This window comes from Candida theae, assembly GCF_024610275.1.
Source record: "Candida theae strain CBS 12239 chromosome Unknown scaffold6, whole genome shotgun sequence".
Classification (NCBI taxonomy): Eukaryota; Fungi; Ascomycota; class Pichiomycetes; order Serinales; family Debaryomycetaceae; genus Lodderomyces; species Lodderomyces theae.
Window position 1 is genome coordinate 252,019 of NW_026261434.1, and position 13,415 is coordinate 265,433.

A 13,415-nucleotide genomic window follows, 5' to 3' on the forward strand; every position below is an offset into this window, starting at 1 on the left:
TGAATACATGGGAAGCTATGACATTGTACTGTATCTGCTATGACTTCATGAACATCCACTCTGCTTCGGTTTCAAAAAAAAAAAAAAAAAAAGATAATGCTGAAAAGAGCTTACTATATTCTAAAAACTAAATTTCTCTTCATGGACTATGTTATTAGATACTAAGTAGTCATAACCAAACAAAAACTGTTCTACAACATCCATGTGGGTCACAAGGCACTATCGCCCAATAATCCACTTTCTTTTATTTACCTCTGCGTTGCATTACCTCTTTGTATCTCTCTTCAATATCCTTTCTTCTCTCTTTATGCTCAATATACTTCAACTTGGTTATATACACCTTCCAAATTTCCAACACTATAGCCTCGTCTTTGAAAATGTACAAACATCGTTCATATATGCTTAGCGATTTTTCAATGTATCCCCAAGTTTCCAAAAACGCCGCATAATTTAATAAATTTTTAGGAGTGGCGATTTTCAATTTGATCAACATGTCATAAGCATCACAAAGTTTGCCAACGTAGATCACATCATCTGCTGATTCAATAAATGATTCGACCAAATCAAGATAGAATTGCCATAGTTTAATCAGTTTTCGGATCCGTTTTTGAACCGGTATTGACGAGTCCACGTAGTCGATTTCATCATCATTATTTCCAGTCTCACGATACAACACATCTTCAAGCATCTCTATGGCATCCAGCTCTTTAAAGTAATCGCTTCCAAGTCTCATTTCACTCCAGCTGATATATAGTTCAGCTAGCTCATTAGGGTGCGGGTATTGTGACTGGACTGACTTGCCATATATAAAGTCGGCGGTTTTGAAATCTGAGGAAGAAGCGTATATTTGGGCATATTTGATCCATATTTCGTATAGTTTATGCTGACTTGTGCCGGGAATTTTCAATGGGTTGATTGACTTGATGGCGTTGGCAATGGTTTGAATGAGGATGTTTAGTTGAGCTTGATATATTTCGAATCGACTGAACCAATAATCAACATTGTTTATATCGAGACGGAGTTGCAAGTCGTTTATCAACAATCGTCTGTCGGTTAGGAGTTTTTCATATTCGGATAATTTTCGTGAGAGAATGTTGGTGTTTGGATTGCTATTGGAGTCAAGGTATGTTTGAATTTCACGCTCTTCGAATAGCGTAAACTCATTGTACACTTTTTCAAACTCGTTCAAACTTTTGCAATCTTTTAATGCTGCCTGATATATTCCTCTTATCCTATCAACTTGATTATTCTTCTTGGACTTGTAAAACGACACTAGTTTCAATCGAAGATTCGATGTTTGATCGGGGTACTTTTGTATCGCTTTGTTCACTTCCAGTTCAAATTCCTTCTCCTTCACTGCATTCTCTACAAGCAAGTCCAAGTATTCAAATAGGATCTGTACTTGCGATTTGGGCAAGCTCGAGTACTCATTAGACAGAACAATCTGTCCATACAACTTCAAAACACCGTCATTGTCACCAAACTCGACGAATTTATCAATAAAGTCCAAAATGGTCAAATTTAGCTCAACAGGGGTTGCGGCTTGATCACCTTGCAAGACTTTTGGGCTGACAAACTTCATTAGCCGTGAGTAAATATCCACGCCAGTTGGTCCACCAACGATATCACCAAACTTGATAAACAATACCCAGATTTTATTATGCTCCGTAGATGGTAAATCTTGTAAACACTTGTTAAACTTGTGTCGTATATATGTCACTTGGTCAAGGGCATGTTCAATTAAAATGTCAAAAATTTTGAGCCATATAAGTAACGATTTCGACTGCGTGGTGAGGCATTGATCAATTACTTTCTTCACATCCTCCGTCAACATTAGTTCGTAGTTTGTATCCACTAAGTTCAAAAAGGCGATCCATAATTCTTCCGATTCAGGTACTGCCTTGACTGCTCTTGAGATGAGGGAAAGTTTCAGTGGAAGGGTATCGTTTAGCTTGGATTCAAAATATGACTCCCACACTTGTACGTCCTTTTCGTTTTCAATGAGAGCACTCTCATACTTTAAGTCTTCTTCTTTCACTATCTCTTCAACTTTGATCATTATTGATCATTGCAGATTAGGAAAGCTTTTCATTCTGTGGTTGAAAAGAGCAAAAGAAAAAAAAAAACAAAAACAAGAGCCGAAAACTAATCTCAAAAACTTCGACAATCTCAAGCCAACAGAGTAAAGCCGTTCTTCATTCTGGGCCAAGCACTACCACTTAATACAACCATTTGAGAATGTCTGGGGCAGGTAACCGTGAGCAAGTGTTTCCCACACGTATGACGTTGGGAACCATGAAGAGTAAATTGAAGGGTGCTCAACAAGGTCACTCTTTATTAAAGAGAAAGTCAGAGGCATTGACCAAGAGATTCAGAGATATAACACAACGAATTGATAACGCCAAGACCAAAATGGGTAGAGTCATGCAAACGGCTGCATTCTCTCTTGCTGAAGTTTCCTACGCCACGGGTGACAACATTGGCTATCAAGTGCAAGAATCTGTAAATAAGGCAAGGTTTCAAGTTAAAGCAAAGCAAGAAAACGTTTCCGGGGTCTATTTGCCTACTTTCGAAAGTTCCGTAAATGAAGAGATTAATGACTTCCAATTGACTGGGTTAGGTAGAGGTGGTCAACAAGTCCAGAAAGCCAAGCAAGTTTACACCAAAGCTGTTGAAACATTGGTTGAGTTGGCATCATTGCAAACGGCATTCATTATATTGGATGAGGTTATTAAAGTCACCAATAGGAGAGTCAATGCCATCGAGCACGTGATTATCCCTCGAACAGAAAACACCATTGCATATATCAATTCTGAATTGGACGAATTGGATAGGGAGGAGTTTTATAGGTTGAAGAAGGTGCAGGAGAAGAAGCAAGAAGCGGCTGCGGTTGCTGAAGCTGAAGAGAAGCTTGATTTGGCCAAGGCGGAGGGCGCGACTGATGATGTAGGAGTTCAAAGAGATGTGGAGAATTTCGATGTCAGAGCAGACGCCAAGGGCAATGTGTTAACCGAAACAGAAGATGATGTTATATTTTAGTTCATATTATACAGATTGTGTTGTCAATTTTAAAAAATCTATATCTAATTTTTAGTCTATGGACAAGTGTAGCCACCATCGACGGCGAGGTTGGCACCAGTCGTGTATGTTGATGCATTGGATGCCAAGTACAAGTAGGCTCCCACCAACTCTTGTGCCAATCCTTCCCTTCCCAATGGGGTCAATTGCCACCATTTGGCCTTCATGTCTTTCTCAACAAAGTCAGAGATCTCAGTGGCAATATAACCTGGAGAGACGGCATTCACTCTAGCAAATGGCGCCCATTCGACAGCCAACGATTTTGTTAAATGAGTACAGGCAGCTTTTGCGGCATTGTACGCAGCTTGCAATTGAGGGACGTTGACAATGGTACCAGACATGGAAGAAGTAATAATCAATGAACCTTTTCCATTCTTTTTGAATATTTTACCAACAGTGTGGGCACAGTAGTATACACCGTTCAAATCAAGATTGATGATTTTGTTCCATGAGTCATAGTTATCAACGTTGATCTCGGGTCCTTCAGTCCAAGGAACACCCGCATTGGCAACAAACACATCAATGGTCCCAAAATCTTTCTCCTGTTGAGAAATAGTCTCTTCAACACTGTTTGAGTCGCCAATGTTACATTTATAAGCCTTTGATTTCACACCATACGTCTTTTGCAAGTATTCAGCTTTCTCATCTGCAGGATGTGAATTGTACCAAATAGCCACGTCCGCACCGGCTTGAGCAAAAGCTTCAGCTACTGCCCAACCAATACCTCCAGATGAGCCAGTTATTGATGCAACTTTGCCCTTGAGTGAAAATAGATCAAGTACATTCTTTGCCAAGGTTGGTGCCTTTGTTGGCAATGGACCTAACTCTTCGTTGCAATACGATTTGATGTCACTCATGATGGAAGAATATGGTAATGTATAATGCTTTGGAGATATGATTTGGAATACTCGTAAAAGAAAATTATCCAACGACAAACTTCTGTACAATTGCTGGCGTATTTATAAGTTTTTGCCCACTCGACGGAGTTCGAGTTTGTGTTGCATAATTTAATTCTCGCTGTAAAGAGCAATTTTCGAATTGCCAAACACACAAAACTGCCGTACGTAGTAACTTCCCTTCGACATTAACGGCAACAACAGCTCCGATGCATTGCAAGAAGAGGCAAAAAAATGGAGGACACAGGAAATGGAACTAGATTGGTTACTAGATGAGGAACAAGCTCGGGATAATTATTGATGAAGGTTTTCAAAGGGCCACAAAAATACGCCCCGCTTGCCAAAAATCCCGAGTCGGAGGAATCTTCCATCGAGTGGGGATGCAATGGTGGCTGCTGCTAGCGAGTTGGTCTCGCATTTGTACATTCTTTCGAGTGGGTTTCCATCACTGCATATCAAAGAGACCTACTCTGTGCTAACAAGACAAGATGAATCGCCTACACTATTACAAAAAGAAAAAAAAAAGAACAACAACAAACCCCATCAATCTATGACATCATCGAAGTATCACTCACAAAACTTGAAAAAAAGTCCATTTCACAGTAAAAATTGTATATAGAATCTATGGCACAGTGTAACCTCCATCAACGGCCAAATCACAACCGGTTGTATAAGTAGCGGCATCGGAGGCCAAGTACAAGTAAGCACCAACTAATTCCTTTGGGTGACCTTCTCTACCCAAAGGTGTCAATTGGACCCATTTTTTTTGCAAATCAGGATTAGCAAAAGTTGTCAAATGGGTGGAGATGTAACCTGGAGAAACACTGTTAACTCTGGCAAATGGGGCCCATTCAACAGCCAAGGACTTGGCCAAGTGCTTGACTCCAGCTTTAGCCACGTTATAAGCGGCTTGCAATTGCGGAACGTTGACAATTGTTGCTGACATTGACCCAGTCAAAACCAATGAGCCTTTACCTTGTTTTCTGAAAATTGGACCAATAGCATGAGCGCAATAGAAAACGCTGTTCAAATCAGTGTCAATGATCTTGGTCCATTTGCTCAAATCTGCAACATCAATTTCTGGTCCCTCAGTCCACGCGATACCAGCATTGGCGACAAATACATCGATTTTACCAAAATCCGATTCAATTTGTGCAACTGTCTTTTGTACCTCTTCAGCAATACCAATGTTGCAGCCATACGCAATCGACTTGACTCCGTATTTTTCTGAAAGATATTTGGCCTTGTCATCAGCGTTGTGTGAGTGGTACCAAATGGCTACATCAGCACCTGCTTGGGCGAAGCCTTCAGCAACAGCCCAACCAATTCCACCAGAGGAACCTGTAACTGAAACCACTTTACCTTTGAAGGAGAAAAGGTCTGTGATGTTATCAGAAACTTTTGGGGCGGTAGTTGGTAATGGACCCAATGCGGGGTTACAGTAAGAAATGGTTTCTTCGTCTTTACTCATGTTTGTGTGAATACAGTTATGAAATGTGGAAAGGCAATTGACAGTGTATTGAGTGTAAAAAGAGGGATATCTTGTAGCAGATAGTTTGAGGAAGTTGGTAGTGGTAGTCCTATTCCTAGCAAAGCAATTGAGTAACGAACTAATATTGAGTTTAACTGATTAAAGGAAAGGGAAAGCTCAAGGCGAAGCAACAAAGTAGAAGAAGTGAGAAGAAATTGACAGCTATTTATACTTCTAGCGGTTAACAATTGAACTAAATGGAATGGGAATGATTGACTTTTCCAAAGCGCAAGGAATTCCCGGATAATTCTATTGTTCTTTTTTTTTTTTTTTCCTGTTCAATTGCTATACAGTGTCGGACTTAAAACTGCGACTTTTTCTTTTAAACCCGGTACTCCGTTTTCGAACATGTGACAGTGTCAGGGAAATGGGGAGATCGGTTTTCATGACGTACTTTACTACACAGACCATATTCTCTCTACCTTAAAAGAATTTTTGTATTAACAAGTGACTTACTAACATGTACATGTAATCTGCTATAATAGCAACTGTGCAACTTAATAAACACGCTTGGCTGGTGGGACCGGTTTACAGTCATTGTCATCCAAAGTGTGTTTGATAACATGTCTATAGTCTAAACGTACTGGTGATCCCCAAGCGTCTTGGTATGACAATGTGTGTTTTCTCCATTCCTTGTCGTCTCTTTCTGGGTAATCATCTCTGGCGTGGGCACCTCTAGATTCTTTTCTAGCAGCAGCGGATGCAGCAGTTTGAGTAGCACATGTCAACAAGTTTTGCAATTCCAAAGTTTCAACCAAGTCACTGTTCCAAATCATTGAACGGTCAGTAGTTTTAACGTGTTCGAAGTCCTTGTCAATAGAGTTGATCTTTTCAACACAGTCATCCAAAGTTTCTTGAGTTCTGAAAACAGCACAACCTTTTTGCATAGTCTTTTGCATATCCAATCTAATCTCGGCGGTGGTCTTGGATCCATTAGCATTTCTTATTCTGTCAAAGTTGTTGATGGATTCGTAACCAATATCTTTACTGTGTGGTTTAATTGGCTCACCAGGTTTCAAGTTACCAGCAATGGTGTGCGAAACAGCTCTACCAAAAACAACCAAATCCAACAAGGAGTTAGCACCCAATCTGTTGGCACCATGGACTGAAGCACAAGCAGCTTCACCACAAGCCATCAATCCTGGAACGACTTCATCCTCACCTTGGTCATTCTTTTTCAAAACTTCACCTTGCCAGTTGGTTGGAATACCACCCATATTGTAGTGCACGGTTGGCAAGATTGGAATTGGCTCTTTGGTGACATCAACACCAGCAAAAATGTGGGCAGTTTCAGAGATACCTGGCAATCTTTCCTTCAAAACCGCAGCTGGAATATGAGACAATTGCAAGTACATGTGATCCTTTTCAGGTCCAACACCTCTGCCTTCATTGATTTCCATGGTAATGGCTCTTGAGACAACATCTCTTGAAGCCAAATCCTTGGCATGAGGAGCATAACGTTCCATAAATCTTTCACCTTCAGAGTTAACCAAGAAACCACCTTCACCTCTAGCACCTTCAGTAATAAGACAACCAGAACCGTAAATACCCGATGGGTGGAATTGAACGAATTCCAAATCCTCCAATGGCAAACCAGCTCTAGAAACCATAGCGTAACCATCACCAGTACAGGTGTGAGCAGAGGTACATGAAAAGTAAGCTCTTCCGTAACCACCAGTGGCAATAACAGTCCTGTTGGCAAAGAATCTGTGCAAGGTACCGTCTTCTTCATTGTAAGCCACGATACCAATACAAGCACCGTCTTGCATCATCAAGTCCATGGCAAAAAATTCAATAAAGAAATGACAATCGTGGTTCAATGATTGACCGTACAAGGTATGCAACAAAGCATGTCCGGTTCTATCGGCAACAGCACAAGTTCTATAAGCTTGTCCACCCTTACCGTATTCTTTAGATTGACCACCAAATGCTCTTTGGTAAATTCTTCCTTCCTCATTTCTTGAGAACGGGACACCATAATGTTCCAATTCGTAGATGGAGGCAGGTGCTTCTTTAGTCATATAATGAATGGCATCTTGATCACCCAACCAATCAGAACCTTTCACAGTATCGTAGAAATGCCAATGCCAGTCATCAGGATGCATGTTACCAAGAGCAGCATTGATACCACCCTGCGCAGCAACAGTGTGTGATCTCGTTGGGAACAACTTCGAAACACACGCGGTCTTGTAACCAGCTTCAGCGAGACCGAAAGCAGCTCTCAAACCGGCACCACCGGCACCAACAACCACACAGTCGTACTCGTGGTCAACAACATGGTACTTTTGGCCCATGTATTTAGCGGCATTAAAGTCGGAACCTTTAACATTGGCACCTTGCACTTGTGACCTGATGGATGTGTTGGAGAAAAATCTTGTCAAAGACAAGGACTTTGGACGTAACGTTCTCAACATTTGACGCTTTGTATGGGGGGGTAGGGGGGTGGGGGGTAGGAGTGTTATGAATAAATAGTGGATGTAAAAAACTGGACCGAGGATTTAATGGAAAAATTTGAAAAGACTTTCTTCGACGCAGTGGGGGATCAGATTATGTCAATGATTTGTAGATGCACAGTTTATCCCTGTTTTCCTCGTTGTTAGTCCGTTTCAGTTAAAGAAAGGGAAACCTTGTGGAAAATTTATAAAGTAGAATCGAATTGGTTAAAAAATCAGTGAGAAAGAAGGAAGGAAAAAAAAAAAAAATAAAAAATTTGTCTGGAGAAAAACGGTTGAGCAAATGGCGGGAGAGAGGTGGAATATAGTGGCAACCTGTTGAGGTACTTTATAATTGAGACTAGATTTGGTTGTGGAAGTCATTGAGAGTACTCTGCTTCATATGCAATTAGAATCTTTCTGAAGAATAACTCTTCTTTACTGTTTCTACCCAATTGGAATCTGGATTACAAAATACTGCGATTTGATAGGCCAAAAAATAAACAATAAAGACTCGGAAAAAGAGCCGCACTAATTTCTATTTTAGGCCACGTAAATTTTCTTTTTTTTATGTTCTTGTTTCTCCATTCCTTGACTTTCCGGGACCAACAACAACATGTTTTAGTGAAGCGAGTTGTTACAAAGCTTAAAAACATGGGGTTAAAGTACTACACACACACACTAAAAACACCCACAGCAACTATACAATAAACACAACAAACTAGTGTATCTTCTTACCCTCAGTCTCATTTCACTTCTCTTGCAACTATATCAATTGGAATCTTTTGATCTCCAATTTTCTTGTACCCGGAGGTAGTAACGATATACGATTCTTGCCCCCCAGGTAAAGGTACATTTTGTGTAATGAACAAACCCGCAATTTCCTTAAAAGACAACAACTTCTCCAACAACCCACTCTTCAACTCAACCAAGCGAGCCACCAACGGCTTGAGAAACGTCATTTGCATAATCTCATCCTCGACTGTCAAATTTGCTCTTAAATTGTCAGTTATTTGCTTATATATAGCCTGCTCTTCATCATCGTATGTGTACACGCTGAAAACCTCACGCTTAGAAAGACCCGAGTCATCAGTGGCCACTTCGAGGTAGTAATGGCCCAGCGGACCTGTTTGAAAGAAAATAGGCTTGTTGTCAAACTTCTCCGTGAGAGGAGAGCCACCTCTGACTCTTGTGTATAAATTCAACTGTGTAACGGCACACAGGGCGTATGCAATTAGCGATACAAAGGATACAATTTCAATAATTTGCATATTCTCAATAGCCGTTGATGATTTTGAAAAAAGCTCATTTTGCAGCCAAAAACCGTGTCTTTTATAATTTTCTTTGAGCAGCAATGTTAGTTCAGAAACGGCTTCTAAAAACTTGCTTCAAGTCTTTGGGATTCTGCACAGGACAATGCATGCACTTGCTTTGCATAGTAGAAGTCTTCTGCAAAGAAAGTGGTCACTGTTGTTATGACGACGCAACAACAAGCGGAGCCGAACAAGTAATTAGGCAAAACTACAGTCTTGTCCTCCACTAGTTGCCATGCACAAGGCTTGAGTAAGTAGAAAAAAGTCACTCACATAGATTACGCAGTACAGCAACATTAACATCAACATCAACATCAACATCAACATGTACGCCACTGGCCCTGCAAGGACAAGTACATACGTAAACGCACGATACTGCCTCCACAAATGCAAGTTCTAGATTCACTTCGCAATCCCATACATCAATCAATGGCCAGATGATCTAATTGGGAAGGGGTTAGCCTCGAGCTGGGCAAAATGGTTCGAGGGAGGAAAGTACAGCGAATTAACCGGGGTCGAAGAGGTCAAACTCCAAAATTTCCAGAAACCTGCCACTTTTTCCACACACACACACACGTGGTCTCGGGCGTACAACTGGTGATTAACTGTAAAAGAAGACGACAAGGGCCGACTTTCTTCTTCATCTATCAATGTTGGTTGCATATATTTCTCTTGGGGTGAGGACAAAAAAAATAAATAAAAAAAAAAAGAGGACACACAACCAAAAATTACTCCTCTTTTAAATATCCTTCACAACAACTAAAACATGGATGAAGATCTAACCAAATCAGTATGGGATGATGAATTCGATTCCAATAAACCCAGCAATGATCATACTGCTAGTGGGTTCAGTGAGGGCTTGAGCAATTCTTCTTCATTTGGTCAATCTATCACTCCCTTGGCCAATAATTTCCAATCGTACTCAATCGATGATCCATTTGCTAATCCATTTGAGGATAAGAAGCCGGAATCCGACGAAGATAATGACCAGGACGAGGAAGAGGCACAAAACTTTTCAAATCTCAACCTAGAGCAAGAACAAATACATGAACTAAAATCAGAGGAGAGGAAAGAGTTGAAAAGTCAGCTATTATCCGAACTCACAAACGGATCTGAAGAGAGTGACATATTGAGCCAAAAGGCGCACGAACGGACACCAAAGCACGTCAGTAAAAGCGATGAATTGTTTCACGATAAGGAGTCTCCCGTTAAACTAGTTCCGCTGGGTGAGGAGACGACATTGTCGCCTAGTAAAACATTGAATGTGAAGAAGTTTAAAGCTGGAAGACCTCGCAAGTTCAACTCAAAGACAAACGTGCACCATTTGAATCCGTCGCAGTCTGGGCCAACAAGTGGTGAACTGCCACTAGGACCTTTAGGTGGCGCGACAAAGGTTGTAAAAGACGTGGCACTGGAACCACAGCAACACAATCAGCAGCCAGAAAAGCTGGGCGAAAAAGTTATCGATGATTCGAAAGGCTTGCATGAGCCCAAGAAACAGCTGAGGTTTAGAAAGGATGAAAATGAGTTGGATATCACAGTGGCTGATCCAACGAAAGTTGGTGACATAACCTCAGCTCATATCGTGTACACTATCAGAACAAGAAATAAAAACCCCGAGTCTCTGAACTTCCCAAACTTGAGTACTGCAGAGGTGACAAGAAGATATAGAGATTTTAGATGGATATATCACCAGCTCCAAGCTAACCATCCCGGAAGAGTGATCCCCCCACCTCCTTCCAAACAAAGTATAATTGGTAGGTTCAACGAAAAGTTGATTGAGCACAGAAGATTTGCCCTAGAAAAGATGTTGCGCAATATCAGCAACAAGCCGGGTCTTGCCAATGATCCTGACTTTATTTCGTTTTTGACAAATGACGGAGACGGAAGATTCAATGAAGGTGGTGATCTTGAGAGTTCGGCCTATAATGAGGGCGGGCATAATAATTCCACCACCTCGTCTGCAGCCAGTGTTGCAACCAACGCTGCCATAGCCTCTACTGGTTTCATGAGCTCGCTATTCTCCTCGTCCAGTAAATTTGTTGACCCAGATCAATACTTTGTGGAAAAGAAAAACTACCTTGATGATTTGGAGTACAATTTGAAACAATTTGCTAAAACTATTGATTTGATTGGGACACAGCGACAAGATATGATCAATATCCTAGAAGAGTTGGCAATCACAGTGGAGGAATTGTCTGCGTTGGAGATCAGCAAGGCTACTGCAGATATTCTCAATGCCTTCAGCGAAGTTGAATTTAAAATCAAAGATAATTTAGACAGACTCAACATCTCGGATCAGTTGACGATAGGGTTTACCATTGACGAGTATTTGCGAATCATTGAGTCTATAAATTATGTTTTCCAAACAAGAACAAAAATTCACCAACTGTATTCTTCTTTGACGTCGCAAATAGATAAGTTAACCAAAAAGCAGCCACTTCTGCCTGAGAGGTCGTTTGAAGTTGAAAAGCTCAAGGAAAGACAGAGCGACTTGAAGAAGCAGTTTGATGACATAAGTGCCACCATTAAGACTGAGTTGGAAGAATTTGAACTCAATAGGATTGACGATTTTAGAAATAATGTTGAAATCTACGTCGAGAGTTCTATAGAGTCACAGAAGGAGGCAATTGAGTTGTATGAAACGTTTTATAGTCGGTACATAGCTGTTCAATAGTGAGCCAGAGAGTGATTCAGCAATTTCTGAAAGAGAAAGAGATTTTTAAAAAGCATCTGCAGGTCTTGTTACCTCAAGATGACTCAATAAAAAAAAAAAAAAAACAGAAGAAAAAAAAAAAGACTTTGTAGATACAATGCGACTCATTTTTTCTCTTCCCCACTTGAAAATTTCTAAACAATCAAAAAAAACATAACAAAAATAACAAAAAACAGGGTGGGCCGGCCTTTGCAGCACATACGACTCTACCATGAGCATCCAAGTACATTTCAACGACGTCAAGTTGTCAGTAATATCAATACCCAGGTCCAAATTGTGGATATTTGCCAACTCAATTGTACAACTTCTATACGACGCAATCGGAGACGAGAAAAACCACCGTGACTCATCCGATAGCAGTGAAAATGGAACCGATTATGACGATGCTGATGATGATTATGATTCAAATGCAGAAGGTAATGATATGGAAGGAAAACATGGTAAACCAAGTGCAGATTTCGAGGGGTCAACGCGCAAATCGGTTGATAATTCTAGCAAACCACAGTTAAATCCTACTAGTGCGACCACATTTGCCGATGACGAGAATGCAGAGTCAAATTGTTTCTTCCATATAGCAATGACACCATCTGAGTGCACAATTATTTGCTCTGCAAGTTTATCGACCCGTTTTTTTGCTCAGCCGTTGAAGTTGTGCAAGGAGCTAGGCTACTCAGACGTGGAAGTTTTACCAGAGGAGTACTTGAGCTTGGTTGTTGACTCTGATGGAAGTTTTGCCAAGTCGCACAGGATTTTGGAATTGACAAAGCCATTGTCGGAAAATGATGTGTCGCTTTTCTACATTTCGTCCCATTTCAATGACGTTGTTTTGATTCCTTCTCATTTGAAGAAAAGAGTGGAGAAAATTTTGGTTCTGGAGAACTTCATATTTTCAGAATCTTCGGGTAGCTACATATCGACATATGACGTTGATGACAAAGAAGAGGAGCCTGTTTTGTCAGACCTGCATCAAAGGACGTTTGGATTGTTGGCTAACCATGATATTCACCCTCAAATACACGAAAAACACAAGGTTTTGCTCACTGGTGCTAGGCCTGGAGAAATAAAATATTGCATCTTGAAAACCATCAAGCTAATCTCCTTGGCAACTTCTTTACAACCATCTTATTTTGCAATCACAAGAACATTTTCAAACGAGTTAAGTTTGATACTACCGCAATCAAACAAAATGAGGCTGAAATATGGATACAAGTCAACCAGTATTATCGGATCATCCCAAGATGTTTTGGTACCTATTGCAATGGACTTGTCCAAGCTTCCTATAAATTGTACTGGTATTGTAGCTGGATTGGCAAATAAATTAATTATAAGAGGCGGGAATATGCTTGAAATTGGGTACTTGTCTATGGCAAAGTCTGGTGTGATATTGATTCCTGAGGAGGATTTGGGTTTGGCAAGAAGCTCTCTAAGCGAGTTTTAATTAAAAAAAAA

The 13,415-nt window shown here is 40.6% G+C and overlaps 7 protein-coding genes across 7 annotated transcripts; 2 read left to right on the forward strand and 5 right to left on the reverse strand. All coding sequences in view use genetic code 12, as the record gives it.

The window, feature by feature from the left end:
- Window positions 1-244: 244 nt before the first annotated feature.
- On the reverse strand, window positions 245-2,059 carry KGF57_002475 (mRNA splicing protein; the record flags this gene model as incomplete). The annotated part of the gene is made up of 1 exon (XM_051751792.1): window positions 245-2,059. The coding sequence occupies one exon, from the start codon at window positions 2,057-2,059 to the stop codon at window positions 245-247; it is 1,815 nt and encodes a 604-aa protein (XP_051609077.1).
- Window positions 2,060-2,238: 179 nt separating this feature from the next.
- On the forward strand, window positions 2,239-3,039 carry VMA8 (H(+)-transporting V1 sector ATPase subunit D; the record flags this gene model as incomplete). The annotated part of the gene is made up of 1 exon (XM_051751793.1): window positions 2,239-3,039. The coding sequence occupies one exon, from the start codon at window positions 2,239-2,241 to the stop codon at window positions 3,037-3,039; it is 801 nt and encodes a 266-aa protein (XP_051609078.1).
- A 56-nt stretch (window positions 3,040-3,095) lies between these two features.
- KGF57_002477 (SDR family oxidoreductase) lies at window positions 3,096-3,935 on the reverse strand (the record flags this gene model as incomplete). The annotated part of the gene is made up of 1 exon (XM_051751794.1): window positions 3,096-3,935. The coding sequence occupies one exon, from the start codon at window positions 3,933-3,935 to the stop codon at window positions 3,096-3,098; it is 840 nt and encodes a 279-aa protein (XP_051609079.1).
- A 661-nt stretch (window positions 3,936-4,596) lies between these two features.
- On the reverse strand, window positions 4,597-5,445 carry KGF57_002478 (SDR family oxidoreductase; the record flags this gene model as incomplete). Its single annotated transcript, XM_051751796.1, has 1 exon — window positions 4,597-5,445. One exon carries the CDS (start codon window positions 5,443-5,445, stop codon window positions 4,597-4,599), a length of 849 nt encoding a protein of 282 aa, XP_051609080.1.
- A 557-nt stretch (window positions 5,446-6,002) lies between these two features.
- SDH12 (Sdh12p) lies at window positions 6,003-7,919 on the reverse strand (the record flags this gene model as incomplete). Its single annotated transcript, XM_051751797.1, has 1 exon — window positions 6,003-7,919. One exon carries the CDS (start codon window positions 7,917-7,919, stop codon window positions 6,003-6,005), a length of 1,917 nt encoding a protein of 638 aa, XP_051609081.1.
- Window positions 7,920-8,683: 764 nt separating this feature from the next.
- Window positions 8,684-9,669, reverse strand: KGF57_002480 (uncharacterized protein; the record flags this gene model as incomplete). The annotated part of the gene is made up of 2 exons (XM_051751798.1): window positions 8,684-9,279; window positions 9,612-9,669. 2 exons carry the CDS (start codon window positions 9,667-9,669, stop codon window positions 8,684-8,686), a joined length of 654 nt encoding a protein of 217 aa, XP_051609082.1.
- Window positions 9,670-10,016: 347 nt separating this feature from the next.
- Window positions 10,017-13,404, forward strand: KGF57_002481 (sorting nexin 1; the record flags this gene model as incomplete). Its single annotated transcript, XM_051751799.1, has 2 exons — window positions 10,017-11,887; window positions 12,162-13,404. The coding sequence occupies 2 exons, from the start codon at window positions 10,017-10,019 to the stop codon at window positions 13,402-13,404; spliced, it is 3,114 nt and encodes a 1,037-aa protein (XP_051609083.1).
- Between the last annotated feature and the right edge of the window lie 11 nt (window positions 13,405-13,415).